This window comes from Zeugodacus cucurbitae, chromosome 3, assembly GCF_028554725.1.
Source record: "Zeugodacus cucurbitae isolate PBARC_wt_2022May chromosome 3, idZeuCucr1.2, whole genome shotgun sequence".
NCBI classification, from domain to species: Eukaryota; Metazoa; Arthropoda; class Insecta; order Diptera; family Tephritidae; genus Zeugodacus; species Zeugodacus cucurbitae.
In genome coordinates this window covers 69,670,537-69,691,002 of record NC_071668.1, presented here as the reverse complement: position 1 = coordinate 69,691,002, position 20,466 = coordinate 69,670,537, and the positions used below count along the sequence as shown (strand labels likewise).

The 20,466-nt window shown below is 33.0% G+C and overlaps 1 protein-coding gene across 1 annotated transcript in view; it reads right to left on the bottom strand.

The window, feature by feature from the left end:
* Window positions 1–12,279, bottom strand: part of LOC105217886 (sodium/potassium-transporting ATPase subunit beta-1) — a 53,020-nt gene extending 40,741 nt beyond the window's left edge. The window contains exons 1-2 of the mRNA XM_011193125.3: window positions 11,822–12,279; window positions 9,737–9,943 (exon numbers count right to left, since the gene is read on the bottom strand). Of these exons, the coding sequence (XP_011191427.1) occupies window positions 9,737–9,869 (133 nt within the window). The 5' untranslated portion in view covers window positions 9,870–9,943; window positions 11,822–12,279. The remainder of the gene's footprint in view (window positions 1–9,736; window positions 9,944–11,821) is intronic.
* Between the last annotated feature and the right edge of the window lie 8,187 nt (window positions 12,280–20,466).

The following is a 20,466-nucleotide window of genomic DNA, read 5'->3' as shown; positions in this document are numbered from 1 at the left end:
AACAGTGCATTTTTCGGGATGCATGGGCAGTTCTTGAACGGCTTCTGGTTGCTCTTCACCCCAAATGCGGCAATTTTGCTTATTTACGTAGCCATTCAACCAGAAATGAGCCTCATCGCTGAACAAAATTTGTCGATAAAAAAGCGGATTTTCTGCCAACTTTTCTAGGGCCCATTCACTGAAAATTCGACGTTGTGGCAGATCGTTCGGCTTCAGTTCTTGCACGAGCTGTATTTTATACGGTTTTACACCAAGATCTTTGCGTAAAATCTTCCATGTGGTCGAATAACACAAACCCAATTGCTGCGAACGGCGACGAATCGACATTTCACGGTCTTCAGCCACACTCTCAGAAACAGACGCAATATTCTCTTCTGTACGCACTGTACGCATTCGTGTGGTTGGTTTAATGTCCAATAAAGTAAACTGAGTGCGAAACTTGGTCACAATCGCATTAATTGTTTGCTCACTTGGTCGATTATGTAGACCATAAATCGGACGTAAAGCGCGAAACACATTTCGAACCGAACACTGATTTTGGTAATAAAATTCAATGATTTGCAAGCGTTGCTCGTTAGTAAGTCTATTCATGATGAAATGTCAAAGCATACTGAGCATCTTTCTCTTTGACACCATGTCTGAAATCCCACGTGATCTGTCAAATACTAATGCATGAAAATCCTAACCTCAAAAAAATCACCCGTTATAAGCTAAAATCCATCCATATTATATTGGCATCGAATTAGATTCTAAACTATGTCCTAAGAGTTACGGGATCACAACGTTCGGATTCATATTAAATTAATTTATTCACTATTTTGAGGTTATCCATGAAACTCGTACTCAGGTTAGCTATCGAAATCAAAATCACTTATGTTATTATTATAACTATTCAGTATCATTAGTTACTATGATACGGTCACAGATCTTGGGACAGTCGAGGCTAAATTGATTTAAAGTAAAGGAGTTGTAATGATATTTTTTATTCAGTTTACAACAACAACAATATATTTTTAGACTAGATAGATTTAAAAAACCTTCGGAAGTGTTTTAATACACTTAAGACAGAGTAGAATTCGAAAGAGGAATCATATTATTCTTTCATTGACGATTTAGTCTAAACTACACCAATTATCTCTCCAAATTATGGGTCTTGCTATATTTTGGCAACTACATTAGTATATTACGATAAATATAAAATAGCCCGTCTTCAGAAAATTATTTAAACTACTCAATCCTCAAGTAGAGGCAGCTTACGGAAAATGTGTCGAAGAAATTTGATTGATAGTTCTCAAATATTTTGAAACGATCTTTGAAAACTTTCGAAAGTTGAAGTTTCGAAGCAATTCTACTTGAAAAACACTTTTCTGAATATCGTCAAAAAAGAACTTTAAATTGAAACAAATTACGAGCTCTACGCGAGTGTTTAAAAACCCTCGAGCGAATTCAATGCTATGACGAGTAACTTCAAATCTGGATCCATGGGTTAAATATTGTGATTCCAGTCGATCAATAAATCAAAAATTTTCAATAAAACAGACTTTCGAAAAAAAAAATCAGTGAAACGAATGGACAATATCGGGTAACCAGAATTTTGTTGGTATTTAGATATATAAACCAGTAGTACCCAAATATAGTCTCACAAATCTTTATTTATGCTTGAGAAGTATATATATATTGGCAAAGGCCTGCCTCTGAAACCCAATCTAAATTCTTCACACACAATAAATTGCATTAATAATGTGCTCCAAGTGTCAAACGAACCATAACCGTAAAATGTATATTTCCTTTTAGTTACTTCATTAACAAACACATTCATGTATCAATAGTCAATTACTAACGCCAGTCGGTGGTCCTTTACCACAACCTGTGACCCATTGGTCCTTATGATAATAAACCAGCATTTTATAGACATCAATCAGCTTTTGAAAACTGAAAAAATATAATCAAAGTTGCTTGCTACAACTTAAGTCAACAAACAGCTGTCCCACATGTCCTCGCACTAATGACCACTAATCAGTGATAATTTTCCTACACCAATGACTGGCCTGAGTCATCAACTGAGTGAGTGACTGTGTAAATATGAGTATAAATGCCATATTTTTGTTAGCGCAACATACGGTTAATACATTGACTTGGATATTTATTTGTCATTCAAGGCGATTTGTCACTATTATTGTTAATGTTGTTGTTGTTTTTGTTGCAGGCGCGTTCGTTATTGTAGGCTGACAGGTGAGGACGAGGTGCGCTGTGTATATACTTTCACTATTTTCACTATAATACCTTTATATATACATATATATTTAACTGTATGTATTAAAAAGTGATATAGTAATATAATAAATAGGCAAGTCCTTGCAAAAATGTCCTGGCGCTCATATTGCATTCGCCATTCTCCAACTTGGCTGCACTGTTACAGCAGCACTTGTATTCAGTGTCGTAGTGGCGTAGTAAAATAATTTACGTTCATGAGTACTGCACATCTGCTTGTGGGGATGTGGGTGCTTGTGTAGCTGTACTCAAGCAGGATATGCAAACGTTGTACAGTCCCGCCAAGACAGGTTGTTAACCTTTTGGCGCATGTCTACAGCAGCATTTTGTTCGTACAACAACAGTAACATAGTTCATAACAGTGAATGTTAATATTAACAGCAAATCTTTACAGTAAGAGTTAATGTTAACAGTAACAGCAAATTTTGTTATTAACAGTCACTCATAGTATTCTTCCCTCACTTCATTTTCGTTGCATGCAAACGTTTTTGACACGCTTTATTTTAGGTGCGCCACCACCCACTGACCCACACCAACGCTAAATTAGTTGCTACCTTGTAACCTCATATATTTTCATACATACAAATGTACCTGTTCTAAAATTCTTACACGCTGACCACCTGCTTTCATGTTTTCCTATACACAATGTGAAAAAAAAACTATTTGAGGACACTGCCCTAATTTTGAAGCCACATTGATAACCGCATATGTGTCAAGTTTTTTGTTTACAAAGTTTTGTATTGCTCTTTTACTACATGATAAGGAAGTTGGTCGGTTATTAAAGTGACCGCAGAGTAATTGCGTGTTACATAAGTAAGAGTAAAATTTTTAATTGTGAATGCATTCCACAACTTGTATGATTTTGATATAAAATTCTTTGTGGTTTATAAACCTCAGAGCCATTTCTCTAGTAATTAAATTAATTTTATTATATTAAAATATTTAATAAATTAAATTCAATAATTCTGTAAAAATGAAATTAATACATTTAAATTTGCTTAAGATTTCTTAAAAATCTGTTGATTAAAGAATGATCCTCAGGATTGAATGAAGAAAAAATATTAAAAATTTTTTATTATTTTTTTTAAATTTTTAGGGAAAAAGTCAGTCATTTCTATGAAATTAAACCAACGGGAAGCACTTATTGTTTAGTGTCATAGTTGTAGAATTTGTTGTATCGGCATAAAACATTTTACAATTGGTCTACAACTTTGCTTCCGCCGTTTTTTTTTTTTTTTTGTAAATTCAAGGCTTTTTTGTATAACGGTTACAAAAATATTATTCAAATATTGGCCGTCGCTAGCAACTACTTTTGACCATCTTTCTGGCAGCATGCGTATTCCGTACAAATGTCGAGAATTCGGCTCAAGAAGTGACATTTTTTCAGTTGAGAATAAGTTTGTGATGCAAACAGATCTCTACAAATATTTTGTTGGGTTAATGTTGACATAAATGTCCAAGATCGACATAAAACGATTTAATCGATTTAATCGACCAGTGCTTGATCCTAGAGACATTCCCGCAAATGTCGAGAATTCGGCTCCAAAAGTGACATTTTCAGTTGAGAATAAGTTTGGGGTGCAAACAGATCTCTACAAATATTTTGTTGGTTAATGTTGGCACAAATGTCCAAGATCGATATAAAAAGATTTAATCGACCAGTGCATCATTTGAAAACGGCGGAAGCAAAGTTTGTAGACCTGTAGAATTTTAAGGAATGCTGCCGATTGGCCAGTACTTGACCGAATTAAAATCCGCCTCTGTTTGCTTGAATATTCATAAAAGTAGTCTAAAAACGGTTTCTATAAAAAAAAATATTTTTTATTTTATTTAAAAAAATACAAATTTGTTTACTAAGGCAAGAACATAATTATAAAATTTAAGGAAATAGTCTATAGTCGATTTTACTTATTTTTATTACTTTAATAAATATTATTCGCACACCATTCACAAATTTTTAGAAAATGGCGGAAACAATGAGCAGAACTCGTACGAATTCAAAGAGTATCCTGCAGCTACGTTGGCTGAACTTTTTAATTGTCCCATCATCTAGCTTTGAAATGTCGCTAATATTAATTTTCATAATATCGATTTTTAACTTGGAAAACATACTTTAACCAAGCATAAATAGCTTCTTCTTCTTCTTGACTGGCGAGTCCAAAACAGCGCGCCACGTATCCCTCCTTCTGGCAGTTTGGCGCCAATTGGTTATACCAAGCGAAGCCATGTCCCTCTCCACCTGGTCCTTCCATCGGAGTGGAGGTCTCCCTCTTCCTCGGTTTCACCAGCGGGTACTGCATCGAATACTTTCAGAGCTGGAGCACTTTCATCCATTCGAACAACATGACCTAGCCGGCGTAGTCGCTGTTTTTTTATTCCCTGGACTATGTCTACGTCGTCGAATAACACATACAGCTCATCGTTCCATCGTCTGCGGTATTCGCCGTTGCCAATGTGTAAGGGACCATAAATCTTCCGCAAAACCTTTCTCTCGAAAACTCGTCCACGTTTCTGCACCATTAAGTAGGACGGGAATGATGAGGGACTTGTAGAGTTTAGTTTTCGTTCGTCGAGAGAGGACTTTACTTTTCAATTGCCCACCAGACCCATACGCTTCGCTTCCTTATCCAGTCTGGAAAAAGCAGAACTAACGGCGCGGGTGTTGTTTCCAATGATATCGATATCATCTGCGTACGCCAGTAGCTGTACATAGCTAAAAATAGCTAAAATCATATAATAGTACCATAGGCTTGGCAGAGCCCTTCTGAATTTGATTAAAACAGTTCATTACATTTTTTCCAACATTGTTAAAGTAATCTCGTAAAGGAGATCTCCTTATACATTCGCTCATATAAAAAATATATTCAATATCTGTTTTATGTAAAGAAAAAATAGGTTTGAGACCCTGTCAAGAAAGTTCAACTATTTAGATCCACTCTATAAAAAAGTTCAGTCGCCAAAAGGTTCTCTAGACGTTGGATCGTAGCTTTAGAAATATTGCTATTAAAATATCATTGTTACTAGGGAAGTTCTCAAGGAGAAAAATTAACCTTAAATAACTTATCTACTAATTACGGAGATTACGGACAAGCCGAATTTTGTAACTGGAATACAAGTTCATTAGCGGTCTCAGGGTTATCAAGTGGACATATGACAGGTTCTGCGGTCTGGAGTCAACTTTAAAACCTGAAAATTTATCGTACAATCTTTGTAGAATAAAGATTAATTTCTTGGCTTTCTTAATTTCCACGTTAGAGTTGACTCTATTCTTTACACTATTATTTTTGGCGTCCTATCAGAAATATCGATTTATAAGAATTCCTCTATGCCACTAGTCAAACAAAACAGTCATAATTTAATTGCAAAACCTTTGACTAGGTCATATGCAAAGCTAGTGGGACATACATAATATGTATAACATATCCACTTGCATACATATTTACATGCATACGGCTGTCTTGTCTAATGACAACACCTTGTGACTTGTGTCCATGGCCAGTCGTTAGCCATAGTAGAGTACATGCCTGCTTTGCGTGTCGCCAAATGGACTTGGAAACGTCGCTGACGACATCGGACGGGCTGTTATTTCTTTTTTTTTTGTACGCGCCGATAAATGACTGGTCAAGTGGACTTAAGGCATTCATATCACCGGCTTTTGCATGCCGTCTCCTTCCTTATGACATATAAATGTATATATAAATGTTTCGTTACTGATAAAAGCCAAAGGGCGGCCAACCCATACCTCAAGCCTGACAACTTGTCGGCTGTCCAGTGATTCATAGGCTATTCAAAAACGCGCGTCAGCGTTACACACCCGCTTTTGTTGCTGAGCATAAAGCGCTTATGTTTGCATATATGTATGTATGTCTGTATGTATTTGTGTGCAATTACTCTACTTTGCTGTTATGTTGATTTTGCTTTTGTTAATCGACAGTAATCACTCGACTTGTGGCTCCACGATGGCAGATAACACGCATTGCAACTAACAAGCCATGTGCTATGGTGACTGCCTGAGCGGTACATGTATATTTGTATGCATTTTCCGCTATCATTTCCTCATGTCATCATGCGCTCAAACAGTCATTCATTCACACAGATGTGTGGTGTGTCGGTGTGTCGTTGCAGCAATCCATCAATCCAGCCACATCTATCAAAACGATGTTCATGTAAGTGCTCGCCCTTTTGTCGTTGTCGCTTCGTGCGCGTTGAATTTCCTTATCAGCACTTTTGATAATTTTTCGCTTCACTCGTAATTATTTTATTGTTTCCCGCCCTGCACCCATCGTCATATAGTGTGTTCCACGAGAGGCGCTTGTTTTAGGGAAGGCAGTGCGGTTGTATTGAATTTCTGTTGATTTAGTTTATAGTTTTTGCTTTTGTTGTTTTGGTTTTAAGTTATTGTTTTTGTTTTTTTGTTGTTGTTTTTATTTTTGTTTATTATTTATTTATTTTCCCATACATTAGTAACTCTCTTCGTTTTTGTTTGTATTTTTATTGTAACCCTTTCATTGTGGTTTGCATTTTAATATTTTTACTGTTGCCAAGTACGTTAATTATAAAATCGTTGTTGTAGTTTTATTTGTTGAATTAATTAGTACACTTGTAAATCTATTAGTTGATTTCACATCTCAAGCCCGCATGTTGGTAGTACTGCATACTGCTACATATGTTGTAGTGTTTGCACGATATGCATTCGTATGAGGAGGCTACGGTATTGTAAAATTGTAAAACCCCAACTGGAAGCAGACTACTTTGGGAATTATAAATTTGCCTCATATAATTTAGTTTATGTTTTAAACCTAAAGCTAATTGTTTATCTAATTTTTTCTGAATTTGAGAACAATCCAGTGAGAGATCTAGAGTGATCCAGACATTTTCAGTTTTTTTTTAAGTTCCAATTTTGAAGAACTTATTATACCAGTAATTTTTAGAGAATTACTTTGTTTTTAGTCAAACTGAAGCTATCATAAATCCCAAAACATTATTCCCATTTTCGCAACAGTACGTACCCCATATCACAGTACGGTAAAGGACTCCAATAAATATTATAAACCATCTTAAAGGATACTGACTATCACGAAACCATATACAATTTGAAAGACAAAACTATAGCTAATACCCAACAAGATGCTCAAATTAGAGTCGGGATTTCATATAGAAAAGATTTCGATATGCCTCCAAAAATAAGAGAATATTATTGGGCTTCATAATATGGCGATAAAATACTTTCTGAATTTCGATTTTAAGAGTGAATAAGTCCTAGATACATACATATATAAATGTAATTTACAGTATGAGATCCTACATTTCTGCCAGTCAAATGGTAAATTAGCTCATGACTGCTGAATGATAGAAATTTAAGCTGATTTCGTGATAGAAATTTAAGCTGTTATTCAGTTGGTTCGGTGTTTCAAAAAGAGGGGATAAAGTCGAAAGCATAGAATGTTACAGTATTGGTTGCTTTTTTATACTATATTGCAATATCTACAGTCTCCTATTATATTAAAATATCTAAAATAAAATCAGTGGCGGACCCGGAAAAAATTCAGTTATTATAGCACACGTTTTTTCCGTTTTGTTTTTTTTTTTTTTGTGTATTTTTTCCAAAGTATGAATTTGACGTTAAAAAACTCGAGAAATATTTTCTTTTTATGAAAGGGTGATCAACTGTTCAGAACAAAACTTTCTTGCGGAGGTGAAAATGTGGAAACAGCGAACTTCAGGCAAGCATTTTCAAAATGCTCTCGAAGCTTTAGAAGCTGTGAACAAAACGTCTTTTGGGAATGTTTTCAAGATTTTATGCATATTGGCGTTATTGCCTGTTTCAATAGCATCACCGGAAATAAGTTTTTCAAGTTTAAAGAGAATTAAAACCTATTTACGAAATACGACTGGTCAAGATAGGCGTAATGGTCCTATCATCAATGAATATTCATAGGGATATTGATCTGTCAGTTGATGAAGTACTAGAAGAATTCTTTCAAAAACCAAGGAAAATATAACATGGAATGTGAGATACACGGGGTCTCAATCCTCAATTAATCATCCGAGCTTCAGCGATACTGCTTGTACAAATGTAGAGAAAGTTCGAATTATAGGAATAACAACAAAAATCTTGTAACTTATTATAATTGCTTATAATTTGATGTGATTTTTTTGATCAATGATCAATAATCACATTCCAAAAACCCCCCGTGGAGCCGCCACTGAATAAAATATATAATTTTTATTCTCCTAAGCTCTGAAGAAATCTCCAAAAATTTTAAGTATCGAATAATTTTACATTTGAGTTAAGCGAAAGAGAGAGTTTCCTATCTGGAAAAGTTTTGTTTTATATATAGTTTCATAAAGAAATGAATACTCTGAGCTCTCTTTAACTTTCAAGTATAATATAAAATTTTGGTTTTCATAAAGTGACTTGAGGGAAGAATAACTATGAACTTTTATCGATTTTAGTCAGTTCCTTATGGTATTGTATATCTCTCCATAATTCGAAGCTTCAAAAGTCAATGATCCGATCGTAAAAACAATGTTTTGAAACAAATAGCTATAACCTCCAATTCTATATTATTTCTCCTCGATTTTTTCCTTTTAAACGTCATAGTATTTCTCCAAGTCATCGGAGTAAAAAATCAAAAATGTGCATAACTAACTAACAGCGATTATTAATTTTCTAGAGCTATTCATGTGATTCAAAAAAATTATGTCTCGAAATTTCGGGATTCAGCAACATTTACGGGATTGAAAATATGTATTCATTTGCCACTCGATTTCCTACCAGGTCATCAAATAAATGTGTACATATGTATGTCTGACTATTGAAAACTACAGTGTTTTCTTATCTGCTTCTATAATTTTTACAAAAGCGACGATAATAAATTTGTTGTATAGTATATGTACATATGACTATTATTACACGTATGAGTATGTATGTGATATTTCTAAAGACATGTGTGGATGCCAAGCAATATACATATATGTACATGTGTCTAAAACCACCTACATTTGTTTATATTTCCACTGCATTTTACGGTATATTATTTCCAAAGTAGAAACTAATATGAATTCCTCATATTCGTAAGCTTTCGCTTTACATGACATTAGCAAAAGATAATATGTTGCTAAGCGATTAAACCATTTATTTACATTTTCCTCCATTTATTTGCACTTTGCTAGGCATAATCTAGATAGTAAAAGTTTTAAAATTATTTGATTAGTTTATCTCATTCCATATTTCAAAACATTGTATACTAATTAATTAGTTTAAAAGCTTGTTGCTCTTGTTGTTGCTATTTAGTTAAAATGTATGGCGATGACAATTGGTTAGTTCTTGCGGGAGTGTGGTAACTCCCAACCGGAGAATTTCATGTTATTGTTGTTTGTACTAAAACTATTAGCAAATTTTTGTTATTGTTGTTCTATCAATAGTTAAAATTTCTTTCTATTTACTAAAATATTTACTTACCCCAACTTTTGGGTGTACGTCCAAAATAGGTGCCATCCTTGCTATTGTGGATAATTTCCATGCATGTCTGCTTCTCTTTGGGTTGTGGGAATTGGAATTCCGTAACGGCATTACCATTCTTCTTTGTCGACATTTTGTTTTTGTACGCGTTTATTTAACTAATCACACACAAAATTCGTTAGTTGTTGGTGTTGTTGTTGTTGTTAACTAGTAGCACGATTTGTAGTGTGAAAGGATATGCCACAAACATACGAATTTAGATGAAGGCAAAAGGAGGAAGAAAATAAAGAAACAAAATATGAGACCCTTGTAAATTTTTTCTTCTCTTCAGCTTACTTTTTTGTGTTCTTAAAAATATACCATAAGTGGTTAGAAAACATTAACGGAATTAATAGAAAAAATTTTTAAATTGGGAAATTAAAAAAAAAAATTCGTAAAAAAAATAAAATAAAAATTAAAATTAATTTTTTAACGGTTTTTAAATAAAAATTTTTTTAATATTGATTTTATCTGTTATTTTTCATTAAACTATTAAAATAATTTTTTTTAATACCGAAGTGTCTTTATTCAGTTTTTTATTATTTCCTTAATCAAATGTATTTTTTTGAACTTAAAATTAGTTTATAACAATTTTTGTTGTTTATCTTTTATTTTAAACATTTTTTTTAATATAATAATGTCCATAAAAAAATATTTTTTTATCTTTTTAGCTGTTCATAAATTTCTGTTTGCCTCTGAAAAATTAATAAATTTAACATTTTTCTTAAACTGATTTTTTTTTTTGTTTTTATATAATATTGTATTTTATTATTTTTTTATAAAATTTTTGTTTTCGTAAAATTTGTGTTAATTTTTTTTTTAATTAACATTTGCTGTAAATATTTTATTTTTCTCTGTTTTCATAAGCCCTTCCAAAGTTTATTTTTGAACTAAAAAAACAGGACTTTTAAAAATAATTATTTTTTAAATTTTTAATCTTTACACATATATATATGCATATTTTTTACATTATTAAAAAAATAATTTAAGATGTATAAAATTATATTCGATCCCAAATAGAATTTGAATCATAATTAATTTACATTTTTTTTCATTGGCAACACCTTTGTTTAAATATTTTTTTGTCGTCTAATAATTTGCTTGCAATAAGTTTTAAATTTTTAAAATAAGAAACAAATTTTTTTTTTTTTAATTTTTAAAATAAAAAATATTAATTTTTTCAATTTTTAAAATAAAAAAATTATTTTTTCAATTTTTAAAATAAAAATTTTTTTTTTTTTTTATTTATAAGCGAAAATTTTTATAAATAATATATACAATAATTTTTAATATTTTTATATTTGTATGTTTAATGTAAAAAACAATTTTTCAACAGCACTCAAAGTAATTCTGCAGTATTTTTTATTTTTATTTTATATATGTGTTGTAGTATTTATATAAAAGCAATGGCAGGAGTTTAAAAATATTTTGAAACATTTTTGAAAAATTTTATAAATTTCAATTATATTAAAATTTGTATTTGAATATTTTTTCTAATCCTTTGGAAATTGTTATTTTCAAATACTTGTTTATGTTTCTTCATTGGAAACAAATTTTAATTTCTTTAATTTTTTTTTAATTAAATTTAATTTTCAAGTACACTTCCTTTCCACCAATAATTCATTAAAATTAAAAAAAAAAAAAAAACTAAGTATTTATTTTTCTTGCGCTCAATTTCAAATATGAATTTTCGCAGTTCAGCTATTTTTGCACTCTTCACAAGTCTGTTTTCCTGTTTCTCTTATTTCTTCAACTGTTTTTATGTAAATAATACAAGCACAATAATATCGAAAATGCGAATGAACAATAAAACCACAGGCACATAAGAACACCAGAGAAAATGCACACAAACAAAACAAAATAACACAAAAACAATATAAAAAAAATTTAAAAATAAATATCGCCGCTCGCACACTTCTTTTGCGCTTTTTCAAAGTGAAAACCAAAGCAGAATTATTTTCTCGCCACTTTTTGTTTAAGAAAAATTCATATTATTTTATATAACCATTTTGGTAATTTCGAAAACTTATTTTTAGTTTTATTTACTTGGCTTTTTCACGGTTATGGCAGCGATATATAAAATCAAATTTGTAAAAATACAAAAGTGATTTCGTTGTAGTTGTTGTTATTGGTGCTAAAATATTTTAGTACGTTGTGTATATTTGATTTCTATTTATTTTAATTTTTGAACGTCTGCGAGCTCGCGAGTTTTCGAGCTACCGCGCGTACGTCTAACACGAACCGACAAAGATCACTGACTGAACTGGCTGGTCGCGCGTATCCGTCGTATAGCACAATCGAATATATTGTATATTGTTAGTTGAACTCAACGCTACTCAATGCGACTCCAAGCGTCTCGCTGACACTCTGCTGTGCGCCTTTGTCGATTGCTGCTTTTAATGTACGCGCGCCGATGTCTGAAAGTGCTTCGTATTCGGTTTTTTGGGATTAAGGCGGCGCGAAGATGTTGCGTAGTGTCGTATTAAATGGATTCCGCGGTGTGCAGTTCCAATGAGCCACGATAACTGACTACTAGCTGCCAGACGACATGCACTTACATAGGTGTGTTGATGATAATAACGTTGATTGCCAGTCTGTGCGTCGTGTAAGCGACCTGTTGTCCGTCCACAGACATACCTAGACAATGGCACAACAGGCCGGAGACTATAAACTCTGTTGTTGCGGCGCGTCGCGTCGCAGCTAATGATGTTTATTGGGGAGCATAAGAGTCCGCGCACTATGCGATGCTTTGCAATCGTTGGAGGTGATGGCGTCGGCGTAAGCAACAGCTGTTGATACATGCACACAAAGAGAACTCGTATTGTTGATAAACTCAAGAACTCACCAATGCCCTGTTGGTGAATACTCTACAGTTGCTGTTTTGTTGACTGCGCTGTCGTTACGCAGATTACTGTGCAGCGAAAAGCATTAAGCGAGCACCTCTGCCCTGCTAGTAATCAGGCAGAACGATAGAAGCTCTGCTCAATGGCTTCTTTGGGACTTGCGGTGGTACAGTGGGACGTTTAGACTGAATGCGTTGTGAAAACATTAGTTATTAGTTCTGCGCCCTGGAGCAAAGATCTTTCTTTGGTCCAAATAGTTCTTTCTGTAATGGGTTTAAAGTTTTTATGAGTCTCAGAAAGGAGCACTATATGCGATCTGACCTCTAATAAAATTACGATAATTTCATTATAATGTATCTGAAGTGTGATTAATTTGAGTTCTCGGACTTGTATCTGTCCTCTATAAAGTTTGAACCGTATTATTACAGAACTCTGTTACAGGCCCACGAGTCCTCCAACTTTTGCCGACAACTGATGTCGAATTATTATGGTTTCTGTTTCCATAACTTTAAAATCTGATAAGATCCGATACCCAAAGGCTTACTGGTTCTTTGAAAGCTTACACATATATTATCTGCGGAACTAAATTTTGGACCCTTATTACTTATTAAGCTACATCCAATATGAACAAGTTTTTTTTGTGCCTCAAATAGTTTTTGGGGAATACTAGAGCTGTGATAATCCGCTGTGGAATAGTTATTGGACTTGGAACACTTATGGAGACCCGATTTTCTTGTTAGCAAAGATTATGGTTTATGACTTTGAGATCGCACATTTTGCGAGCTGATTAGGGACTTGGAAATAAGATATTTTGGGAGAAAGTTTTACGAATTTCGAAGTACTATGATTTTTTAAGAACCCAATATAACTCTGAAAAAATTGTTCTAAGATTTTCTCTAACTCAGCTAAATTTTAAGTAAATAATACTTTAGTTCCACACACCGTATTTGATTCTCACTTTATTTCTCTGCTCTAGCAACAACAGTGCGTCGTCGTCGGCTTCGCAACTCAGTTGGCATCGGTCGTCGACGTAACGCACCACCCGCTGTGCGCCGAGCCGTCAGTTGGGTTGCAGAGTAATGTGTAAGCGTATCTCCCTTGCTCCACTTTACTATGCGTACATGCCGATTGTAGTGTAGACTCAATGCAGTCGTACACAGTGCATATGGTAGGGAAATACAAACAGGTTGTTTGTATAAAAAGAGATAAGTCGAAATTATCATATTTAGAATACTACTTAACAAACTTTATCGGAACTCAAACACCATCGTTAGTTTTAATGTAGAAACCGAGAGTTAATCTTTTACACTAAACATAACAATTCTGGAAGAGATTGTATGCTACAATTCGCGAATTCACTCTGTTACTCTGATATATTATAAAAAGCTCAAGGAAGACTACGAATTTTGACCGCGTCGTTAGCTTTGGCCAAGTTAGAATGGATTCCGAAGAGTGGCAAATGGGTTTGGTTTGGAACGAGACCCATAATTGTTCTCAATTCTTGATTGGACGGATATAAATGCGGGTCCATTCCGGTTACGTAAACGCTTTCGGCGAAGGCCAGAATTATATTAATGGGCCACAATATTTATTAAGATCTCAATAGTCTCCTCACAATCTTCAAATTTCGACTTTCCCAATGACTCATCGCTAGGTAATTCTAAAATTTTGTTTGTGCAAATTTGCAACGGAACGGAATTTTCCCGTAATTGCTTTGTCTGCTCATCGTACAAACTTTTACTTTTTTGCTGTCGCTATTTAATGTGGAATGTACTTAATTTATAGAATTAACACTTCCGATAAGCTGAGAATGTGCATGCGCTACAATCTTTAACTTCAAACGCACAGCAGCGACGCAGCAGATAATACCGAGTTAGACCATAAGTAGCCAGCTATTGCTAGTTATGAACGGCTCTGAACTTGGACGTCATTACAAAGTCGCAGCTGCTTCCTCCACAAACTAGTCGTTCGAGTTCCGTGTTATCTCTTAAATTGAAGTAATAATCCATAGAGTTCACTGATTATCACTGCAGAATGCCCAGTAGTGCGATAATGACGATTAAGTGTATTACATCTGTATTTACATGTGGTACATATGTAGTAGTTTCTTACAGACCTCGCGGCATTTTTATGAGCGCCTTCATTTTGATTTAATTTTTAAGATTTATTAAATTATACACATGATCACTTGAATGCGTCTGAAGTAAATTGAAGATAATCATAAAGTGTACTGACGCATACATGAACTAGTTGGGCATCACTTAGTAGCTTAAGTATGCGGCTGCCATTCTGTAGAGTTGAGTTCGAAGCCAAGTCGGCGTATTCATATGTATATTTAACCTGAAATTATGCTTCTTAAAAATTATTTCTCAGAAATTCTTTCATGGGGATAGTTGAAATCTTAGATTGTAGTGTACCAACAAAAACTATATAACTTATTGCGGGAAAAGCTTGGCCCAATATCTGCCAATATGTAATTCTATTACTATGATAGCTACATATGTGTATACTTGTATATGCGAGTGGTAGGGAGTAATGACTCAGAGGCAAAAAATGGCAACAAAGTGGTGAACAAATCTACAGATTGGCTGTAATTTAGGGGAGTCTCGGGCGTAAACGAACAAAAAATCTAAAAACAAGTGCATTCACCTGACTCTTTAATAAATATGTACATATTGGGTCTTGTGGGACATTCAATTCATTTTACGGAGAGTTAGGAAGCTAGACCTTGCGAATATATTTTTATAATTTTATTGGATATTTGATAACAAACCAGTCAGTCTGAGTTAAATATGGAATATCACATGTGTAACAAGTAAGGAAAGGCAAAGTTCGGGTGTAACCGAACATTTTATACTCTCGCAATTTATTGAAGAAATTTTATTAAGATAACGCACAAATTTACCCATAAATTCGGCATAAAGTTTAATAGAATAACGAAAATCGTCATATATAGATATGAGGGCTGAGGTATTTCCTGAACCGATTTCATTCAATTTCACCAGCAAGGTACACTATATCCAATACTATACGCTCACTTAATTTTGCTAAGATATATCACATATTAACTATGATGCCACAGATCATATACTGTATTTGTGTAAAGTTTTATTTCGCTATCGTCATTGGTTCCTAATGTATATATTATAAAGTGAAGGATTCAGATGAAATTCAAAATTGAGTTATAAAGAAAGTAGTCGTGGTTGTGAACCGATTTCATCCATTTTCCACACATGTCATCAGGGTGTCAATAAAATATTATATACCGAATTTCATTGAAATCTGTCGAGTAGTTCTTGAGATATGGTTTTTGACCCATAAGTGGGCGATGCTTGATACCACTCAAATGATTGTTTTTTCGTTGAAGTAAACTCCTCAAATCAAATTTATTTTATTCTACATTTAACTGTCAAATGTAGACTTACCATAAGTTAGTGCCCCTCTTAACCTTACACGAATATCGAACACGTGTATGTAAAAAACCAAAATATGAATCTTTTAGAAATAAAGAATATGTGATGATCTAGAGGTGAGGTGATCTAGAGGACTTTAATTTTGATTTGAGTTTAATTTTAAGAGTATGCAAGTACTTTCTGATGGATTATATGTATGTTTTGACCAAGTTCTCGTTTTTTTTTCATTCTGCCGATTATGGATTTGAGATTGTTCATTGTAGTGCTGGGACTTATATTATAAATAATAATTATATTTTGAGCAAGCTCAACTTTGAAATTCGAAGGTAAACACTTCGATTTTTGAGGTTAACTTCGGAATTACTTTTTTCAACTACGACTCAATATCTAGAAAAATTCTAATACCCAGAAAAAATTTGATTTTGTCATGTAATGTTATCAATCTCTAGAATATCAATTAAAATAAGATTCACCAATTTCGTTCACTGGGTTGTCTAAAAATATTGCCTTTAAATCGAAATCAGTTTAATCGAAATTCATTTCACTTAGGTAGATTTATTTATGTTACTTTTTGTTTTTGTAATTCACCTGTTCTACCCGTTTGTCAAGCAGCTAATTAAAAGGGATTACCCTTTAAGGAACTCACACAAGTTGCACACGCACACATCAACTTGAGCTGGTTTAGCGTTCAACTCCATATACTCGTATGGTACACATGCAATAGCTCCAATCAGCGTCTACCTGTACGTATGTACATACATATACACATAATCCAAGTAGAATAGCACGAAGACAGTGTTCAAAGGAACGCTTACACTAAATCTCAGCGCAGTCTATCGACCAGCCGGTTTATAACAGTTGTGTCAACCGGTTTGAACCAACATAAATCTGCATCCGAGCGGCTACGTATTAAAAGGTATGCAAGTACTCTCCATTGGCGCATCCCGCCCCAGCCGCCGCCACACAGCAGCCAAGCGCTACAACCGCTTGAGTTTATACACCAAATTAACTAGTCTGCTGCATGGATCAGCTGCTATTGTTGTTGCTAGTTTTTGTATACAAAAGATATTATACAATAGGTATGAAAGATATATTTTGTTGTTGTTGTTTTTGTTGAGTTTTTAAACATTCATTTTTTTCTCATTTTCATTCTTGAAGGCGAACAATTAAATGAATTGTCTGTGATTTCACAGTTTTTTCCTTTGAATGGTATTACAATGTCAATATTTTTTTTTTTTTTTTCATTTTTGTTTTACTTAAAAAGTAAATCACGCTAAATTAGTTGCTTTAATTTGCATTTTAGTTTATGAGAAAAAAAGTCAATATTTTGTTGTCGTTGCTCATAATGCGGTTGACACTCTATTTAACTGGTAATGTCAGCCGTAACCTGGTAATGATTGGTTTCATGCCACAGATTAACATTTAATTGCATTGATATCTCGATTAGGTTGATTCCAGTTTTTCACGGGGGGAAAGTGATGCTTGCAATTGCAATGTGTTTCTCATTTCACTTGTAGTGAATTTAGGCATTTTAGTGGCAGTCGCTGGTGTGTCGTGCAAAAAGTTCTTTCAGGCAGTCAGTTCAACTAGGCGCCGTTTGTGAGTTGTGTAGTGTAGATAACTGTGAATTATTAAAAGCTGAGTAGTATTCTTTTTATTTTAATAAAAATTTAGTTAATTTTTTTTAGTGATATTTGATTTTTGGATTGATGGAAAGGTGAGTCCATTTTTGTATATCTTTTTGAAAATTATATCTTGTATATAATATATATAATAATATTGATTAATGAGTAGATAATTTATGTAAGTTAGACAATTAATGTTGCTTTTGTTTTAGAATGTTCGATCTGGTGTTTAATATGACTGGGTTTTTGTTTTATCAGTTTAGATTATATTGACAATACACATATATTCTTAATTTGTACTTATCTTTTGCCTATTATTAAAATGAAAACTTTTTTTCTCATAAGGGACTGACGATATATGAAGACGCTGTTATTTTTGTAATGTCTATACGGTTTAATGTTGCAACAAACTCTCAACAGAAATAGAGGTGTGTTAAAAGTCTAGATTTGAGTTTAAGTCATTAGTGCCTTGTGAGGATTCATTAGTCGGTTTCGAACATTAAAGTCATGTATGTATAGGAAAGGGTTAAACTTGTTCTAGAGAAGTCAGACCACATTTACGCTTATTTCATGAACCATTTCAAACTCCACAATGTTTACTTCTAGAACGTAACTTATTGGAAGAGAATTTGTGAGTAACCAATCGATAGATTATGGATTCTAAGAAGATTTGTTTGGCGTCAAAGACTATGCTTTCGACAATCTACTGTTATTCAGAGTGGTCAACGATAAATTGTCAATTAAAACTGTAGCTAGTTGTAGCAATAGATATAAAAACAAAAATTTCGTCCAAAGATGATGGGCTATATTTTTATTATTCATATAAACATTTTGGATTTTGAGAAAGGGGTATTCTTCTTCATCAAATTTCAATTATGTATTTGGAAAAAGTTTGGTTTTCTGCCTTATATATTTATTTGAGATATTTCTTGACGGTTGGTGACGATGTAATTAATTATTGATTTAAGACTCCAGAGAACATTTTTTTCACATATAGGGGACTCTTCGAAAATTAAAATTTTAAAATTTCGTCCAAAGTTGAAACTGTTACCATACAATGTGCTATATTCCTATTATTTATTTATAAATTTTGGATTCAGACTAATGTTTTAACTGTCGAAGTGTTTCATTGAGTTTATTTTTCAAATTGCAATTACTTGGAATAATTATGCTCTGGTGCGTCATCATCCATAAACTTTGGTTTTCTGCCTCATAAATATTTTTTTTAAGTAATTAATTTTTCCGACATCTCAGTTGATTTAAGGTTCTAGAGAAGATTTTTTCACATATCATTGGATACATGACCTAACGAAGTCTTAAACCTGGACAGCTTATTACCATTTGATATATTGTTGATCTGCTGCTAATTCGCGTTGTTCCAGAATACCAAAAAAGACCTAATTTATAAAAAGTGTCTAAGTCAGCTAACTATTTAACACTGTGCATAAGTACGGTTTAAAAATGTGAAGGCAATCCTCTCTTTTCAATAAATCAACAAAATAACGAAGTTTGATTATAGAATTCTTACCGACTGGTACCAATAAATATTGCAGGTTTGACTAATGGATTTTGGAATTTAGTAAATCATAAGATCTTCTTTGACTTGTATTATTATTATTTCGTGCTTTAGATATTAAATGGTTGGTAAATCTTTCGAAAATCAGAATTGTAATTTGCTTCTTTTAGATTGCTTATCTTTTTATGACATGCGTGTCTAATATTTTCAAATTCAAAGCTTTAGCAGCTATAATCTTCAACCCTTAAAAACTTGATATAAGTAGATGTTTCAACACTTTTATGCATATGTAATTAAAATGAATAAAATATTGAACGAAAATCTTCATTGCTTTTTATATAATTGTAGATACAAATCTGAGGTTTTGTTAACCATCAAAGTCATAATTTAAGAATATATAACACCTGCTCTTTTAGACAACAACGAACTGTGATTAACAACAATCACAAAACACGTGGTAAAAATAACATCATTTCAAGTAAATAAATAATATCATATTTATAGGAAAGCTCATATACTTAAGTACTTGAAATGTACTGGTTTTCACCACAAAATACTTAACATTTCAATAACACTGAATGAGTTGATTATTTCATGCACAAATGAAACAATTGTGAATTGAACTACCGTCGAACTGTATTAAATGCCGATATAGGGAGACTTAAGACTATTTTTTACACACATAAATAAATTTGATATATGTACATGAATAAATCATATACCAATAAAGGTATATATAAATCAAACGAAATATTTTAATTAAATTACATCTATCTGAATAATAGAATAAATATAGTTTTGAAAAGGCAAATAGGCGCTCCTTTTTATCTATTATTGTAGACATTTGGTTTTTTTTTTTGGAAAAGTACTTCAGTTATACATAACTTCATGTCAATATTATATGGGAGCATATACTAACTAAGATTTGGACTAAATTCTCTTCATGTTGACTGGATATTAACTTATGAATGAATGATTTGTCGGAAGTTAAATTTTAAGGGAAGGTTTATAATTTCTTCTTTAATCTTAAATCTCAAATAGCAGAGATTGAAAAATTTAGACTTATGGTCACTCATTCAATCACCTAAATCTAAATATATCATTATGATATATGGGAATAGGGAATAAACACAGAAAATACATTTGAATGAAGTTTCCTGGACCTTAAATGCGAACAGATATATTTCAATTACATAAGTAAATATTCGAATAGCAATTACCCGCCTGAAGAACAACAAAGCGGCAGGGGCCGATAGATTACCGGCTGAGCTATTCAAATACGGCGGCGAAGAAC